Raw genomic sequence first — 18,121 nt, 5'->3', positions numbered from 1 at the left:
AAAGGAGCAGTTATTTCTCGTGCTACAGTATGCTCATTTTGTCAGTTTGACTGTTCCACTTATTCAATGTTTTTTTGACTTGCTAAGCTTGAGGGGATCAGAGTGCCATTTCGCAGCCAGATCTGAGTTGTGTTGATTGAATTAGACAAAGTCAGAAGATAATTAAGAACCGCAAGGCGCTGCAAAACTGTCTGCTTCCAAACTGGTGAAAATGAGATGCTGCCACATCAATGAGCTAGCTGGCTCTGCTCGGTGTCAGCGGTGGGTTATATTAGCTGACACCCCTACCTCCTCGAGCTGGAGCTGCTTCCCTCTACCCTTTAATGTTCATCCAGATATTTTTAATCACAAACACTAAAACCCCCGTCTCTGACAGGGCATGACATGTGCACAGCTTTGTCTCTTTCTTTCACCGAAGCATTATATGATTTTAAGCTGTCAAACGTAGTTTAGCAAACACCAGAGAGCTGTGTTGACTTGAGAGTGTAATGTTAGTGTGAGGAAGGATGTCAAGGCTGATTCATACTAAAACACTTTGAATTGTAAAAATGAAAGTCAGAATAAGGATAGGCTCTATCTTTCACCTCCCTGTTAAATGATTATTTTTGCTGAGGCTCTTACAGTACTGTACGTACATGAGTAGCCTAGACATTAACATGGCTGCCCAACCCAGACTAGTTGCAGTACTAACACTCAACCAGACCTGCACTGTGTGTGAATATATATTGTGAAATGTATGTATACCTGTATGAATCTGATGGGTATTTCTTCCAGTCCCCCCATGTTTACCGCTACCCAACTCTGTTGTTCTTAGATGTTAGTGTTCATCCATGATATAGAGAAGAAACACAGAACTCTCACCTCAAATGCTCACTGGAAACATGCTTCAATATAAATCATCCAGCCATCATGTTCTGAAGCAGAGCCTTTATTGCAACTATAATCCATTCTTCAACCCAGAACCGTCCCATGCAATCCAGGCCCTTCCCAATACCCCAGAGTTTCCTGTATCAATAAGCCAAAAGGTGAGGCATAATGAACAGCTGCTACTTGACTGAAAAACAAATACTTTCCTGTGTTTAATGTAGAGCACAAGAGCTGCTCAATTAAATGTCAATCTTGTGTTCCGGGATGAATCGTATTTTTGAGAAGCCATTCGTGTAATTGGAAAAGGAATAGGACACTTGGCTGCGCCTGCAAAGCTGATCAGCTGTCGGCAGCTCTTACACCCTCTCCCAGTTTTCGGTCTCTTATTTCATTTTGGGAGGGGGAAAGGTTATGATGGGTGGCTGCTGAGAATCATATAGCTTGCGTCCATGGAGCTGTCTGGCACCACAAATCCCCAAGACTGTTTTTTCTCTCGGGTCTATATTATTGTTTGTGTGTCGGTGAGTCCGGGGACCGGAGTGCCCTGGGCCCCTCTGTGAGCCAGTAGGGTGGGAGCGCTGTGGAACACGGGGTGTCAGAGGCTAATTTTCAAAGCCACTCACGGGTGCCCATCTCTCACCATGAAGTGGCAAGCGTGGCGAGTGGCTTGCACGTTGTCATGGATACTAAAGCATGGGACCCCAGAGATGGGGAGCAGGGGGACGAATGGCCGCCCTGACTATAGGATTCCTGTCAGCTCTGCCCTGATAGATGGCATTGATGGACCATTTGTCATACTGTAATTGTTCCAGCAAACACGGAATACCCACTAGTATAAACAGTGTGGTGCCACTGGGCTAATAAAGTGGGGAAATGGGAAGAAGTGTTGATCCACTGCCTGTTTCACTTAAAGAGACAATGCCTCCGTTGTCCAGGCTAGCAGCTGGACTGGTTAGACCAGAAAGATGGGTGAGGAAAAGTAGGCTGGGAGAATAAAACAAGCCAATCATAAAGCAAACGGCAGTCACTTGTGTGTATCGATGTGGCCGGCCGTGGGTGAAGCCAGAGAGAGCGGGGCTGACAGCCTAGGGAACAGCAGCACGGGCCACATCCTGGAAGTGATTCGTTTTCTCTCCTCTCTTTATTTTACCAGTGAAATGGGGGAATGCTTGTCCGAGATAACAAATAAACGAGAGCAGAAGGGCAGATTCATAGGCAGGAACAGGGGCTCTTTCAGGGGGCACGGAGATGGCCAGGAGCCTGAGTGGAGTACAAATGACTCTGGGTACAAAGGTAGTGTTTGTTCACCCTTGTATTGGTATGGGCCATGTGTCTCTGGTGCTGCCATTGGGAATAACCTGGCTCTATCACCCTGCTGGACGACTCTCTCCTCAGACGACTCTCTCCTCAGACTGGCTCTATGGGAGGATCAGATATGCCTGTTAGTCCAGGTGGTTATGGGACATGACCTAGGACTCCTGGTGTGAAGTAGAATTAGTGTGACTGTGAGTTGACCCCCCTCCCCCACTCCACCCCCCTAATTCTGTGAAACCTGGAAAAATCCTCCTGGTGTAAAAAATTTAACAAGATGGCGGAGGGCCTAGATACCAACTGGAGAGAGTAGGGAGGCCTAGTCCAGGACTTGTCACGACTACACAGATCTTTACTCAAAACAATCATGATTGTGACAAATCGGAGCATACATATTGGTGATGATATGATACCACCAAATATTATATTTCTTTGCATGTGTTCCTCTTAACTCTGTCCTCTCTTTATTTTCCCACTTGCTCGTGATGATTTTCCCTGAGAGCGTGATTTACCCGTGCTCTTGTATCTCAATTATTTGTATCGTTATGCAGTGTGTGTCTCAGCGGGGTCTTTTGTCCTCGAGCCCTCTAGAGTGCCCTGGACCTGGGCTTCCAGGAGAATCTCACCCTACAGTCTGTGGCCTGACCCCATGTGACTCCCAGAACACTTAAGCCTGACCCGGTTGCTCACCTCCAGCCTGATGGACAGATTAAAGTACCATTAAGTATAATTACTGTTTCAGTTGGAGAGGCCAACTCACCATGTCATAAATGGTTACAAATTGCTGCCTCTCCCCTTAGCCCCCCTTCAGAAATCCAAAGTCTGGTGTTAAAGTTCATTTGACCTGTTTTGACTGGCTCTATGTGCATAATCCACTCAAAAATGAGTTTGATGACGGCACAGCAAACTGTGACAGGTAGTGTATGTGGTCTGCTGTGGTGCTGTGTTAGTGTGTGTACTGCTGCTCAATCTGTCTGCCTGTCTGATTATGTAAAATATGGTGAGGTGGTGTAACACTGGCTCAGAGTTACAGTGGTGCTAGCTCCCGGGGGCATCTTGCCAGTTCTGTGAGAGAATGTGAGCAGCAGCGCCTGGTAATGTGTTCATCTGTGTGTCTATAAGAAAACCCACACTTCCACCCAGGGGAAATTGGTCGATGCCATCATCTCAACAGGGGGACCAGGCAGCAGTTACAAAGTTTCCTCAGATTTAAGTTAATAGGAATGTTTATTATAAAATCCCCTTTAGACTAACCTTCCAATCGCACCCCTCTCTCCTCCTCATTTGGGCGATTATTACACCCATGGTGAGAACAAACAGTTTCTCTACTTAATAATTCACATCACTTTCATCTGATATTCAGTTACCATGGGCAATTTAGTAGTTGAATAATTTTGTGAAAAATTCATTTATTATCGCTGTGCGTTATGAATCTGGAGAGATGGAGAGTGTAGTGGTGGAGGATTTTAAATTGCATCTGTGGAGCGAGGGATCCAGGGGAAGGTAATGTGTTCTAATGTTCTCAGCCATATGCATTGTTTTCAGGGCTCATCGGTTTTACATCGATTCCCACTGAAGTGTTTAATTGCATCATGAATATGATCTAATTCTGTCCTTTTCGCTGAAACTGGAGCACTCTCCACGAATGATGTACGGGCTTGACAGCGCCACATCAGGATGTATTTTATATGGAATGTAAATTATAGTGTTAAATTAGCCTGGAAAGATAACTAGCTGGCACGGGGGAATGGACTCAACAGTTTAATTTAGTGTCAAAAGGCTGTGAAGAGATAAATCACCTCTCTCTCCTCTCTAACACACCATCTTGGGTTTTAATCATCTTCTGGTGCCTGTACAGTGGGGTCTCTCTTTCCCTGCTGCCTCGGAAGTTCTTGGGAAGTTCAAATATGTTTTATTTGTGAGGCATCAGCCGGCCGACACCTCTGACTGGACCACCTGCCGTACGACGTTGTCAGCGGTGCCGTATTTGCGCCATGTAATGCACTTGCTGCGTAGGCTGCGTAGAAGAATGGAAGCTTAATAATTGACCAAACCAAGCTATTGTTCTAAATTCAGCTTCAGTTTTCACCACAGGCGTCTCCTCACATTCCTCCTGCGCTACCCCCCTTCCTCAAGTCCTATTCTTGGAAAACAAGCTCAGGTGAACGAGTGCAAGGCAGTCCAAGGATTCCGGTAGGTGGGTATTCATAGAGCAGCCTATGGTTAGGCATCTGTGGAGGCTCTCTCACTGTTCGCTGCCCTCAGGACTCAAGTATCTCTTTGACTGCTTTGGCCTGCCAACATACCGAGTCCCCCTCGGTGACCCCACTGGGCTGCGGGCCCGGGAGAGCCCTCCTCTAGGCGTATTATCAGGCTGTCCTGTTCTCACTGATAACTAGCCTGGAAGCCAGGCTTCCTCGCAAAAAGGCTTTCACGATACAGTTTGGACTTCCAGACGCCCAGAACAATTTGAGTGGGCGGGAGTACTTGCCTTGACAGACAAACTCCTTCAGCTAATCAGCGTAACAAAACATAGATCCAATTTTTGTCAAATCCAGTTGGAAGAACGGCGAGAACGTCTTTTCCACTGAGAAACTCCGAAACGTATGTCTGTGTTCATTCTTCTATCGTTAACGTTAATGCTTGTTGCTACGTTCTACTAGCCGACACCTGTATTTCATCTACAGGAACCAATCAGGGACTGGGGTTTAGGGTTAGGGTCAAATTGTTCTGGGTGGCTGTTCCACACTGTATCGCAAAAACCTTTTTTCCGAGAGCATATCTGGCTTCCATGCTAATTGATAACATCCAGCAGGAACATACTGACCCAGACGACAGTTTCACATGAGAACTTGCTTTCCCTCATCTTCCCAGAGAACAGTGGTGCTGCCAAAAGCTGCCTGCTCTGCAGATTCACATGGCACCAATGTCACACTTCTGCATATCCCTGGTCTGGTCTGCCCTTAGCAGATGTGACAGAGGAATTTCCAACAACTCAAACTTATCTAAATCCCCAGACACAAGGTGGTATAGGATGGTATAATGAGAGGTGGTATAGGATGGTAAAGTGAGAGGTAGTATAGGTGGTATAGGATGGTATAGTGAGAGGTAGTACAGGTGGTACAGTATAGGATGGTATAGTGAGAGGTAGTATAGGTGGTATAGGATGGTATAGTGAGAGGTAGTATAGGTGGTATAGGATGGTATAGTGAGAGGTAGTACAGGTGGTACAGTATAGGATGGTATAGTGAGAGGTGGTATAGGATGGTATAGTGAGAGGTAGTACAGGTGGTACAGTATAGGATGGTATAGTGAGAGGTAGTATAGGTGGTATAGGATGGTATAGTGAGAGGTAGTATAGGTGGTATAGGATGGTATAGTGAGAGGTAGTATAGGTGGTATAGGATGCTATAGTGAGAGGTAGTATAGGTGGTATAGGATGGTATAGTGAGAGGTAGTATAGGTGGTATAGGATGGTATAGTGAGAGGTAGTATAGGTGGTATAGGATGGTATAGTGAGAGGTGGTATAGATGGTATAGGATGGTATAATGAGAGGTAGTATAGGTGGTATAGGATGGTAAAGTGAGAGGTGGTATAGATGGTATAGGATGGTATAATGAGAGGTGGTATAGGTGGTATAGGATGGTATAGTGAGAGGTGGTATAGGATGGTATAGTGAGAGGTAGTATAGGTGGTATCGGATGGTATAGTGAGAGGTGGTATAGGTGGTATCGGATGGTATAGTGAGAGGTGGTATAGGTGGTATAGGATGGAATAGTGAGAGGTAGTATAGGTGGTATAGGATGATATAGTGAGAGGTAGTATAGGTGGTATAGCATGGTATAGTGAAAGGTAGTATAGGTGGTATAGGATGGTATAGTGAGAGGTAGTATAGTTGGTATAGTGTGATGTAGTATAGATGGTATAGCAGAGAGGTACGAGACATCATAACAATAGTCCACAATAGTCCACGTACTTCACCGTGATACCTCACTAATGGTGGTTGACATACAGGCGTTTTCTGTCAAGTCCTCATCACCACACAATTGGGGCAGCTCTTGGATTTCGCCACTGCCATTACTCTCGCAGTAGTTCTGATTCTGACAGTTCGCCAGAGAAAAGGGCCCTTAAATGATCAAGAGGGGCTGCTGTTGTTGTTATCCTGTTTGTTTCTCTCCAGAGACGGGGGGGAGGGGAGGGGGGGGGGGGAGGGATTGCTATGTTAAATGAGCTATGGGAGGTCTGCTGAGACGTTTTTTGGGGAGTTCAGTCAGATGAGAATTGCTGTGTTGGGCGTTTGAGGCAGCTGTGTGAAGTCATTTTCCGGGAGTGCAGGCGGGAGAGAGGTGCGGATTAGGCAGGGCCTCTGAGCCGGAACAAGTCTGTCTGGGAAGAGATGAAGGCTACAAACCATAGATCTAATTCCCCACTCACACTGCTCGACAGCAGTCTCACTCTCTCTCTCTCTCTCTCTCTCACTCTCACACACACACGCCCCGTGTGAATTAGGCCCATTTGCTGACCTCAGTCTGAGCTGAGCGTGCACGGGAGCCGGCATAGAGGAGCTGACAGCCTCTTCACATGCTGCCCTCTCTCCTCCTGACTAGCTGGCGTTTTCAACCCACCCCCAGCCTGTACATTCTTACTTCATGGGCTGCAGGTCTTCATTGTGTCTTCATTTGTGTGACATTAAAATGAACACTCAGTGGAAACCAGGCTCCAGTGGTGTGTTAGGAGGTAGAAAGTGTATTCCACCGCCACTGCACAAGATTAAAGAATATGTTTTAAGTGCAAATGCAAGTTGCGTGCACCTGCGGCCCCACTGATGGCTCAGAAGCTCATGTGTTTTCTAATGTTGGTAATGCCTTGCCTCAGATCATGGGATCACCCTAAGGTTAGGGAAAGTTCGCACAAGGCAGTGTTCAGTGGATTAGCCCAATCACAGCCTGCCCCCTACCCCACCCCCCCCTCCACCCCCTTCCATTTCCTGCGTACCAAATACAGGCGCGGTCCCCTCCCCTCTGAACACACATCACCCTGACTGACCCCCACAGCCATGCAGCACAGGACTGAGATCAATGTGGACGACCCAAATAGATATTGTCCCTTCCTGATTGGGGACAACCCACTAGTGGGTCAACCTCTGTTTGGGAAAGGCAAGGGGACGGTGGATACAGCACCCAGACGAGCCCCCTGAACAGGATCGCTTCTGTTTTCCGTGTTAGGTTTTAACTCTGACATTACCGTTGATGTCATGAGTATCAAGTGAGAGACAGCAAACACAGCGGGAGGCTGCTTTTGGGAACGCCGCCCCAGCCTGTGTGTATGGGGTGATGGAGATGCTGGTACACCCCCCCCCCCCCCCAACCCCCCTCTCTCATTTTGACCTGGTCTCTCCCATCTCAGCCCTCTCCACACTGTGTGCCCAGTGATGGCCTGTATTACGTGGTGCTCTGCGGTGGCCATGTCTTGTGTTGGGAGGCTGTGTTCAATCTCTGGGCTCTGAATGGAGGGCTAGGGGGGTGGGGGGGGGGGAGGCGGGTCTTTGTGTGTCTTTGAGAGGCAGTGAATTGAAACGGTGTGCACTGAGTGAAGCTGATGAGGAACGAACGGGTCCTGAGAGGAACATGTGGATGCCTGGCAGGCAAGGCAAGGCTGCAGCATTGTGTGTGTGTGTGTGTGTGCATGTGCATGTGTGTGTTTTTCAAGGGATGTGATGTTAGTCAGGTGTGTCCGCAGTTAGCCTTGTTATTCAGTTAACTTGCATTTGCAAATGATCTGCCAAGGAGTATATTGTATGAATGGAAATCTACTCTAGCTTGCTCATTCATCATTTGAGGTTCTCATTGTGACCCATTAAAAGGCCTAGCGAAGGGCCTGGCTATGGGCTAAGTGATTTTATGAAGCAGTGTCATGGACTCAGGTCTTATTCGTTTTTGCAGGAATGCATTTTCTCCTTAGATGGCAACAAAATGCATTTGCACTTAAAACATATTCTTTAATCTTCTGTTATTTTACATACAAATTGCATCCTGGGCAATGCATTCATCATTGCTCATATCCACCCTGCTCCTAAATGAAAAATGTATGAATGAATAATGGATCTCTCCATGGTATCATTTGGTGTTTCTTGAATATAGTCTGGAGGATTCCTACTTTACTTTATTTTCTCAAACTTTTCTCCCTGGTTGTCTGGATGAAGTTCTGTGGGGGGGGGGTAATGGGAAGAAAATTGCCAGTTAACGGCTTTGATTGCTTACCTGAGAACTTTGGAGAGATTGGAAGCTTCTCTATCAAATGTACAATATGCAGGGCACTGGCACTGGGATCTGGCTGTGTACGTTTATTGACTATCTGGACCAGCAAATGTGCTTAATCATTTCCACAACGAGAAATAAAACCATTAACTTGATGAGTGGTATTGTACTATTGTTTCAGGTGGGTGTGGGTTGTTTGTGTGTGGGGTAGGACATTTGGAGGGCCGTAGGGTAGACAGGGACTTGTGTTGGAGCTCTTGCAGGTGCAACACGTGCGTCTGGTAGAACTGGGGATTACCCCGTGGGGGTTATGGGTGGGCAGCCTAGTGTGAAACTGGTCGACCGTGGGGGTTGAGTACTATGGTCTTCTGTCTTTATCTCTAATTACACAGCGGAGCTTGGGAGATTGGGCAGAACTGAAGGAGCCCCCTGCAGATCTCTCAGCTCTTGCCCCCCCCCTCCCCCCCTCCCCCGGGGCTGGCAGACGGGGCGGGGCGGGGCGAGGCGGGCAGAGAGAGGCGGGGTCTGAGGAGTGTGAAGCCGAACCGCTCCTCGCCGTGCTCCTGTCCCACTACACACGTCCTCCCCGGGGGAGCCCCGCTCCGCCGCTCCCCTCGGTGGTTCTGAGAGAGGCCCGGTGAGACGGGGGGGGGGGGGGGCGGCGGCCCGGTTCGGTCTTGCTCTAGTTGTTCTTGTCGGTTTGTCGTCCCAGACGTTTCCGCCGCGTCCTGAGAGATGCGTCGCTGGCACGCAGCTGCAGATGGGAGGCGGTGGACCGTGGCGGCTGGTGTCACAATGCGGATTGGAATTCACAGTTGGAATGAAATATGAAACAAATATGTCATTATACGTATGTTTTCCCCACTTTGCGTGTCCTCCATTTGCTCGCAAAGCGCCCCATCCCTCTCTTTCACGGAAACCTTGGCAGGGTTTACTGATGGAATACGTGATTTGTCGGAGACTGTCGTGTGAAGGTCAGTATCTCCCACTCAGCCAGGGTCCAGGTGATGTTAATGGCCACGCATATGGCGAGGCTGCTGCTGCTGTCTGTCAGGTCCACTTCACTGTGAAGTTCATCGTTCCTTCATAAAGAACAGAGCATATTGTTCTGGATTTGTCACGTTTAAGCTTTTCCTCTGATGATGATGTTTGGCTGCACCATGAAGAAGAACAGAGAACATACTTCAGTACAAACGAAAAGAGCAGAATTATTCCCATTCAGTCAAGTGTCCTATGATGTGCAAGTTCAGTCTGCAGAAATCAATATCAGGATGCATGCTGGGCCTACGACTGAGCTGCAGCAGTGTTTGATAGGTAAACAGACAGTCAAATGGATGATATGGAGAGACATTAATCTTTCTTTAGGCAAATTGGGCTGCTAGGCCTTGACTAATTGATTGATTGCATGACTTGCTGATACAATCAAAGCCTTGCCTGATTTATGGCGATAAATCGATTGATTAATAAGGTTTCCCTTGGAGGGGAGGGTTCTGCGTTGGCTGTGAGGAGTGGGGAAGACACCTCCCAGTCAGACATTCATCTTGGAGATGTCAGCCATGTTGGTTTAGTGTGATAATGAGAGAGGCCTGGATCTCCCTGTTGACATTTACAAAGAGCTGGCTGTATCTGACCCTTTCCCAAGATTAACCTCCACTTGTTCACATAAGCACTGCTGATCTTAGAAAGATGTTGAGGTGGGGCCAGGAAAAAAAATGAAGTGTGACTTTTTTTTTCGGTTCACCATTTGCATACATCTTTCAAGTTTCAAGTTTTTTATTTGACACTCATATGGCAGTTAAAAACTGAAATGCATGAGTATTTACAAGAATATATACATTAAACCTAGGCTAACTCAAATTACCAATAGAACAAACATTCAATATTTAAAATGGTCATTCAAGATTCTTGTCAGGGAGGGGATGGGAGACATCCTGTATCTTTGGGTTCTTGTCCTGGGTGTCTGCAGGTGTGCTTCATGTCTGGTGTGCCGACCGGACACCTGGGCTCTGAAGGGGGGGAGACAGTTGTTGAAGGGGTGTTCAGGAGTTCAGGAGGCTCAGTGCAAAGTCCCTACAGAGTGACTTTCTTCTCTCATGGAGGGTGGGGAGAGAGAGGGTTTGGAGAGCGTCCTGGTAGCCAGAGTATGCTCTGCCCATTATGATCCGGCAGGCACGTTCAGGCACACATCATTGAAAAATCAATCACGCATTCCAGAGTAAATAAAAACAAATATCTTGAGCTGCCTAATACGAGTTGCCTCCTGTTGACTCACTCCAGATTACATTTAGCTGGATGTTTAAATTGAGATTTGAAGCAAGATGGAGCTCATTCCCTCACTCTTCTCCAGCCTGCCTGCCCGGAATATGAAATAGAAGTTAAACAGTGAGAATCTCCAGTGTGGGGAGGAGTGCTGGACGTGTGGGCAGCGTAGCATCAAATAGATTGTGTTTCCTCCCGTGTAAACGCCTAATGTGTGCCGAGTGCTCTGACACAGATGAATGTAAGGAATTTCCTGTAAAGACTTTACGGCCCTTTTGAGAGACATGGCTGGGAACTGGTTGTGTGGAACCCCCCTCCCCCCCTACCCCACCCGCTGTCGACACGCACGCACACACACGCATGCACGCACACACACACACACACACATATATACACTGCCCTCAGAGGAGCAGCTTCATCAAACTGCAAAGACTGGTGTGGACATCAGGGATGCTTTCTTATTTGCTGTGGGTCAGAAATGACTGTCCTGGTGATGTGATGTGCAGCATCTGACCACATTCTGCCCAGTTTCAGATCAGGACGGTACTGAAGACCCATCAGGCAGCTCTCAGGCTGTTTTATTTGACCAGGCAATTCCTATCAATGAGACTGTGGATGCTATACGTAAGATGTATTTGGGTATTGCCAACAGACCTAGCTAAATGGGCAGCATGTTGAAGAGATTTCCGTCATTGAAAGAGGCCGCTCCCATTCTGCAATATGATAACGTGTCTGCCAGGCCTTGAAGCCGTTGTGACAGCACTCAAAGCTCTCACTGCTTATTGTCAGCCCAGGTTGTATTCCCAGTGTCACCACTCGATTTAGAATAATTTATTTTTGGGCCAAATGCTGTAAAATTAGAAGAAAGTGTGTGTGTGTGTGTGTGAGAGAGAGAGAGAGAGAAGCAGGGTAAAAGAGCTGTCCTCTCTGTCAGACAGGTGGCCCCGGCTCGCGTCGCTGGGCCTCAGGGGCCCCTCTAACCATGGCTTTGAGAGAGAGAGAGAGACACAGAGAGAGAGAGACAGAGAGAGAGAGACAGAGAGACAAAGAGAATGAGAGAGAGAGAGACAGAGAGAGAGACAAAGAGAGAGAGAGAGAGAGGGAGAGATAGGAGGGAGAGATAGGAGGGACCAGAGTCTCTGCACTGCACAGGTGGTGCGAGGCGCAGCCCCCTCTCCGCTCACCTGAAATATTCAGATTCTTCCAGCGGCGGCGCTTTGATCTCTGTGTGTTCGTCGAGGGAGAGCAGGGGGGGGGGGGGGGGCGGGGCACACAACAAAAACAAGGGGGAGAGCGGCACACCTGAGAGCGAGCGGACCGACGTCTCTGAAGAGAGGATAAACAGTGGGGGGCCGGCCCCGCCGCGGCGTTCCCCTCGCCGGCGGTGGAGAAAGTGGGCCAGCGTGGCGATGAGGACCGGATCTGCGGAGCTTTACTGAGAGGTTCTTCTCCTCCTCTCACGCTGACCTGGATGGTTAGGCTTCAGAGAGAGAGAGAGAGAGAGAGAGAGAGACAAGCCCCCGCAGCGGTCTCCCGTGTTCGCACTGCGAGGAGCGGGAAAACAAACCGCGCTCTTTGTTGCTGTTGTGTCCTTTTGACACAGTCGAAAAATGCAACATTTCTTTGCCAAATTAGCTATGAGCTACAGTATGGTATGACTAAAGAGTAAGCAAATCTATCCTTGCCTGGGTATTATAAAATACTCCTAGTGATTCACATCTCTAGATCGTTTAACCTACTGAGGTTATCATGTCTTCTTTCAGGTTTCAAGCCACTAGTCTTCTAATGAGTCATAGGGGTGTGTAATCAGTCACTGCGTGGATCACAGTATGACAACACACATCCTGATTGTAAATGCAGACTTGGTAATGATGAGAACAATGGTTTGGCTTAATGATGATAAATAAGATGTTCTAATTGGTCTTCATTTACAACGCTCATACAGTACACTGCCATTCGAAACTTCTAATTGGAGGGCATTTAAAGGTACAGTATTCATGGGTTTCATGTCATGTACAGTATAGGGATGGTTGAAAGGATGGTTATACTGTATTTCAAGTATTTTTGCGACACCTTAGATAATGTGTTGGATAATGTGCTACCCTGTATTATCAGTGGTAGTCAATCCGAGACAGGAATCTGTGTGTGTGTGTGTGTGTGTGTGTGTGTGTGTGTGTGTGTGTGTGTGTGTGTGTGTGTGCGCGTGCGTGCGTGCGTGCATGCATGGCTTGTGCTCATGTGTTTAAAGAAAGAGAGAGGTGTTGACGGCAGGATGTGCTTTGGTGCTAAAACTCCCTAAATGAAGCAGGGTATGACGAATAATGGCTGACAACACCAGTCACACCGTGCGCTGATGGTTGTAACGCTCACGCGCCTCTCATCCCCTTTGTAAGATTTAGCATGCTGTTTGAAGACAGCCGGACTGACTGGGGATTAATTATTTTGATATGATTTATCAGGCTTTTATGATTCCGGGGTTTAGAAATGTGTCAAAATGAAATGTAATGTGCAGAGTTGTGCCTACACAACCTATACAGTACCTATCCTATCGTATTTCCACACTGTACTTTCAGCACCAACAGCTCTGTATATAAACAACCCAGAAAAATACTGGAGTTGCATCAACACAAGCCAAGCCGGATGAACAGGGAGCTGCAGAGCGATGGATAGACAGATGGAGGAAGCTGCCAGGTGATAGCAGCCCCCCACCCCCCCAGGCCAACCCTGTTATAGTTAGCGTGGTGAGCTGAGGTTCCCAGGTCATAGGTCAGCAGCAGGCCCCCTCCTCCCAGCTCGTCTTCTGTCTGGACCATCCTGTCTGTCTGTCCTGACGCTCAGACCACGGAGGGCAGATAAAAGATCATCTTGCATCGCTCATATGGACACACGTCAACAGAGGCTCTGGTCTGCAGCCCCCTCCCCTCCTCCTCTCTCTCTCCTCTGTTGTTTCCCCCCCCAGTGGCCGGGAGGGGGGTGGTGCCAGTAATAATGTGGAGGCCAGACTAGACTGCAGCGATCGGGACCATTGATTGTGGTGATTTGATTTATTGATCGATCCCCCTTCTCAAATGTGACGTCTGAGAAGCGGGGCTAATCTGAGACTGCTATGGACAATCTTGTGCCTCACAGAGAATAGGAGGCGATAAGGGATGTATGAAAGGAAACTATACTTATCTTAATCACACACTGGCCCCAGTTCTGCCTTGCTACGACCACTGTGTGGATGTTAGCGCCTGTGTGCGTTTTTGTGCGTGTAAACTCTTTTGTGTGGGAGCTTGCGCACGCGTGTGCGTGTGTGTGTGTGTGTGCGCGCACGCCTTTGCGGTGGGGGTTGTGAGGCAGTACAGTCACCAGGCAGAACAGAGTGGATCTATAAATTGATGGAATTCAAAGCCTCCAGCATCGATTACCATTATAACAAACAGCAGCACACAGAATGTCTGATTATTTTTAGACAAAGATTCTGTGCTCTCAGCAGCAATTCTGCTGATGCTGTCACACTTTCAGACATCTGCCTATGATTGCAATTAGATGGGATACAAAAAGAAAAATAATACCCCATCTGCATTTTCCTCTCTTTCCACCTCGCCCAATTTTTTCCTCTTTAATTTGTGCTGTCCAAGCCCACTGCGCACAATAGTGATTTTGACTCAGTCTACCTCATTGCAGTATCTTGGTGGTTTTTCTGGTTGTCAACATTTTCCACCATGTTTTGTCTTGGTGGAGGGCCAGAGAACAGCTTACGAGCGCAGATGTAATCAAGAGGAGCTAGGCTTAATGAATCAATGTCAATGTACTCTACCACAATGAATTGGTAAGCTTCACCTTCTTACAGAAAACATTTTGTACTGCTCACATACTATTGTTATTGTTCACCTTTGTAGTCCAACTTTTGAGTAGATTTGAATGATTTCAGGATTATAATAGGATTGTTGTTGTCTAACGCTGATGTGGTATTGATTGATGTGGTACTGCTTGTTTACGTCAGAACCCTTTTTAATGCATTTTAGTCCAAACACACCATGTTCCTGTGAGCGTTGACTCTCTGTTTTGTTATCACCCTTATCCTCCATCTTGCTTGCCTTGTTTTCCCCTCTGTGGAGTATAAAGGGACCACTCCCTGCAGTCTTTTCTGCGACACACATGCATAAATACCTGCGCCACTCAATGCTGTGTGACTGGCTGCCTGGCAGTCCATGTGACGGCTTCTCTACAGACGCCATCCTCAGCAGGGCCAAGACCGGGACTCCCTCCCTACATCCCTACCTCCCTCCATCCCTCCCTCCTTCCATCCCCACCTCCCTCCATCCCCCTGGACCGGCCATGCTCAGCATCCCCCTCCACCCCACCCTCCCACCTCCCCCATCCCCACCCCCAACGACAGCTCCGCCGTCCCCGGGGGAAACTCATCAATTATGGCCGGATGTTTGACTGGCAGAGGCTTAATGACAGGAGCTCCGTATTGACCCGACTGCCACACACTGAAAATTCGGTCCCGATCGCCTTTTTAAAACCTGTCAAACGATTACCGTGAAATTCCTCTTTGCACAGGGAATCGAACTTGCTTACTCTCTCTATTTCTCATGTAAGCAATCAGGTGAGGGAGCTCCTGAGGTCTGTACGCTGCTTTAGGGACATCATGCAGATTGGACATAATGGAGCTACATAAGTGACTCTCATCCGAGATCTCAGTTGAATTTAAAAGGGATCTGTTTTGATTAGTGGGGTGAAAAATCTTGTTCAGAATCTTTTGATTCAGGAGATTTGAAGTACACTGCATTGTGCAGTTCGTCCCAACACCTGTCTCTGCAAGAAAACCAAACTAGCAAACAACATGTTCTGCTTCAGTTCCCCGCAGAAAGACAGACAGAAGGTTTCATTTGACGGACGGTTGCCTTGGCCCGCCTAGAGAGATCTGGAGACAATTGTCTTTCTTTACAAGCACCTATGTTCTACTCACTGATGCACTAAAGCAGTGAAAACTGAAACCAGTTCCCTGATGAAAATAGTGAAGCACTGGGCAGAGTAGGATCAGTACAATAAGTATTTAACAGTATCTTAATATAAATCCAATCAAAGTCACTTCTACCTTGCTTACTCTCTAGGCCAGGTTAGCTGGTCTATCTGCTGGATGTCAGCCCACTCCTAATAGCCAAGTCTCAGATCCATAGCAAGGCTCATCCAAGATGGGCTGCAGTGGTGCAGTGGATTCTGGATTTTGAGTTCTGTCAGTATCTTCTGACTGACCGAATGTTTCACCGGCTTTTCTTATCAGAGATGCATGAGGAGGAATGGACCAGCAGAGGTGTGATCTATCCTGACTCTAGGAGAAACACCTGAATCGAACAGCCCTGCGTCTTTGTTTTTTTTTTTTATACTGTATACATAAAAAAGACAATGTTCACATCAAATTATGAATGAAATAATTAAAATACGCTGCAAGCTGAAGGTTTCAAATATGGAGCCGGAGTTTCGTCCCTTGGTTTTCTTCTCTTTTTTTTGTTCTTGATAATTTATTAAATTGCCTTTAAGTAAGACTGGGGATTAATTAAAACACAGTCAATTTAATTTTCCGGCGTCATATATATATTCACTGTGGTAATTGAATCCCCCACACCATTTTTATATAGTATCCCTGCAGTTACAAGGGAAGACCCTCATCAATTACTGTTGAAAGAATCACAGACTAGAAGAGTTGAATTGAGGGCATGTCGGAAATGTGTTAGAGAGGAGAGTTTGGAGATCTGTTTCTTTATACAGTTTTCAGAAAGAGCTGGTAATTGAATGGCTGATCAGTGCTATTGGATTTTGGATAGCAAAGGGTACGGTTGAGGCCAGAAGGAATGCATGGGTGTGATGAAGGGGCTGTCTCTACTGACATCTTTGAATAGGAGATCAAACGATGCTGAAATCAGCCTCTAGTTCTTACACAAACCACCTCTCACTTACGAGCCAGTGGGTGATATCATATTCAGACAAAGATACATTGGGATTTGAGCTCTTATTTGAGTAAGGGGGCAATTGTAAAATATATTATATATTGAGAATCCATCTCTGATCAATATGATTGACGGAAGCAGGATCAATATGATTGATGGAAGCAGGATCAATATAAAGATTCAGGGAAGCAGGATCAATATAAAGATTCTGGGAAGCAGGATCAATATGAGGACTGATGAAAAGCAGGATCAATATAAAGATTGATGGACGCAGGACCAATATAAGGATTGATGGAAGTGAGGTCAGTGTTCAGGGTAGCACTATGGGAAAGAGATTGAATTCATGCGGATATTTCAGACAGCAGTGAGCTGTGCTAATCACGGTGCAGTAGGAGAGATGGACATATGTTTGAATCTTGTTTTCGCCAGGCTTAAAACCTGCTCTTCATTTCAGCAAGATGCTCTATATTTGTTTGTCTGGGTGTTTGTCAGATCATTGGGTCTTTCCACGTGACTCCCTGCCTTGTTCTCTCTCTCCCTCTTCTCTCTCTCTCTTTCCCTCTCTCTCTCTTTCTCTCTCTCTCTCCCTCTTCTCTCTTTCTCTCTTTCTTTCAGTGGAGCTCCATGGTCGTTGCGAGCGTATTGATTATTTCAAATACTGATTATCTAAAAGGCTTTCTGCTACTGTAGGCATTGGATTTATTTTGGCTTAATTATTTATGGGCCAGGGCTTGCAGTAAGTATTACCGCTATAAGATCATGAAGGATTACATTGTTAATATTCAGCAGTGTATTTTTATTTATGTACACTCTAAGCTGTACTATATGACTGTTGGCAGGCTCCCTAAGTGCTGTCTCTCTCTCCCCTCCTTGCTCTCTCTCTCTCTATCTCTCTCAGCTTTTCGCTCTCTTTAATGCTCTCTCCTCTCTCTCTCTCTGTCTTGTTTTGTCTGTGATTGTAGAGGGAGCTAAACTCAGTTGCGTCTGAGCTGGCGGGGCGACAGGAGGAGAGCGAGCACTCCCACAAGCACCTGGTGGAGCTGAGCAGGGAGTTCAAGAGAAATGTCCCTGAGGTGAGTCCCAACCCCCCACAGTACCAACCCCCATCCCCCCCCCGCCCAGTCCCCCAGTAACCCCGCCCAAGTACCCCCACCCAACCCCCCCTCAATACCCCCAGTCCCCCCCAGTCCCCCAGTCCCCCAGTAATCCCTCCCAAGTACCCACCCCCGCTCAGTACCCCCAGTACCCCCAGTTCCCCAGTTCTCCATGTCACTCTGCTCAGCCTCACTCCAGCAGTCACTCTGACTTGCTCAGTCACTTGCGGCGTTAAGAGCCGCGCTTACCTTTGTGCCTGGAATTCTTTTTTTCATTTTCATAATCCGCATTAGTGCGTATCGTCAGGGCACGCTGCCTTTGACAAGCCAGTGTTAGAAAACCCCTCCTCCTCCAGCGGTGCTGATGTGATGTCACCTAGGTTACTCTCCGGG

The 18,121-nt window shown here is 47.3% G+C and overlaps 1 protein-coding gene across 1 annotated transcript in view; it reads left to right on the top strand.

Annotated features, from left to right (window-relative positions):
• The window catches only part of cux2b (cut-like homeobox 2b), a 69,207-nt gene that overhangs the window by 13,990 nt on the left and 37,096 nt on the right, over window positions 1-18,121 (top strand). Inside the window, exon 2 of the mRNA XM_084457215.1 lies at window positions 17,597-17,707. Within this exon, the coding sequence (XP_084313341.1) occupies window positions 17,597-17,707 (111 nt within the window). The remainder of the gene's footprint in view (window positions 1-17,596; window positions 17,708-18,121) is intronic.

Source organism: Borostomias antarcticus (assembly GCF_949987555.1).
Source record: "Borostomias antarcticus genome assembly, chromosome: 23".
NCBI lineage: Eukaryota > Metazoa > Chordata > Actinopteri > Stomiiformes > Stomiidae > Borostomias > Borostomias antarcticus.
This window is presented reverse-complemented; position numbering and strand designations above follow the sequence as displayed.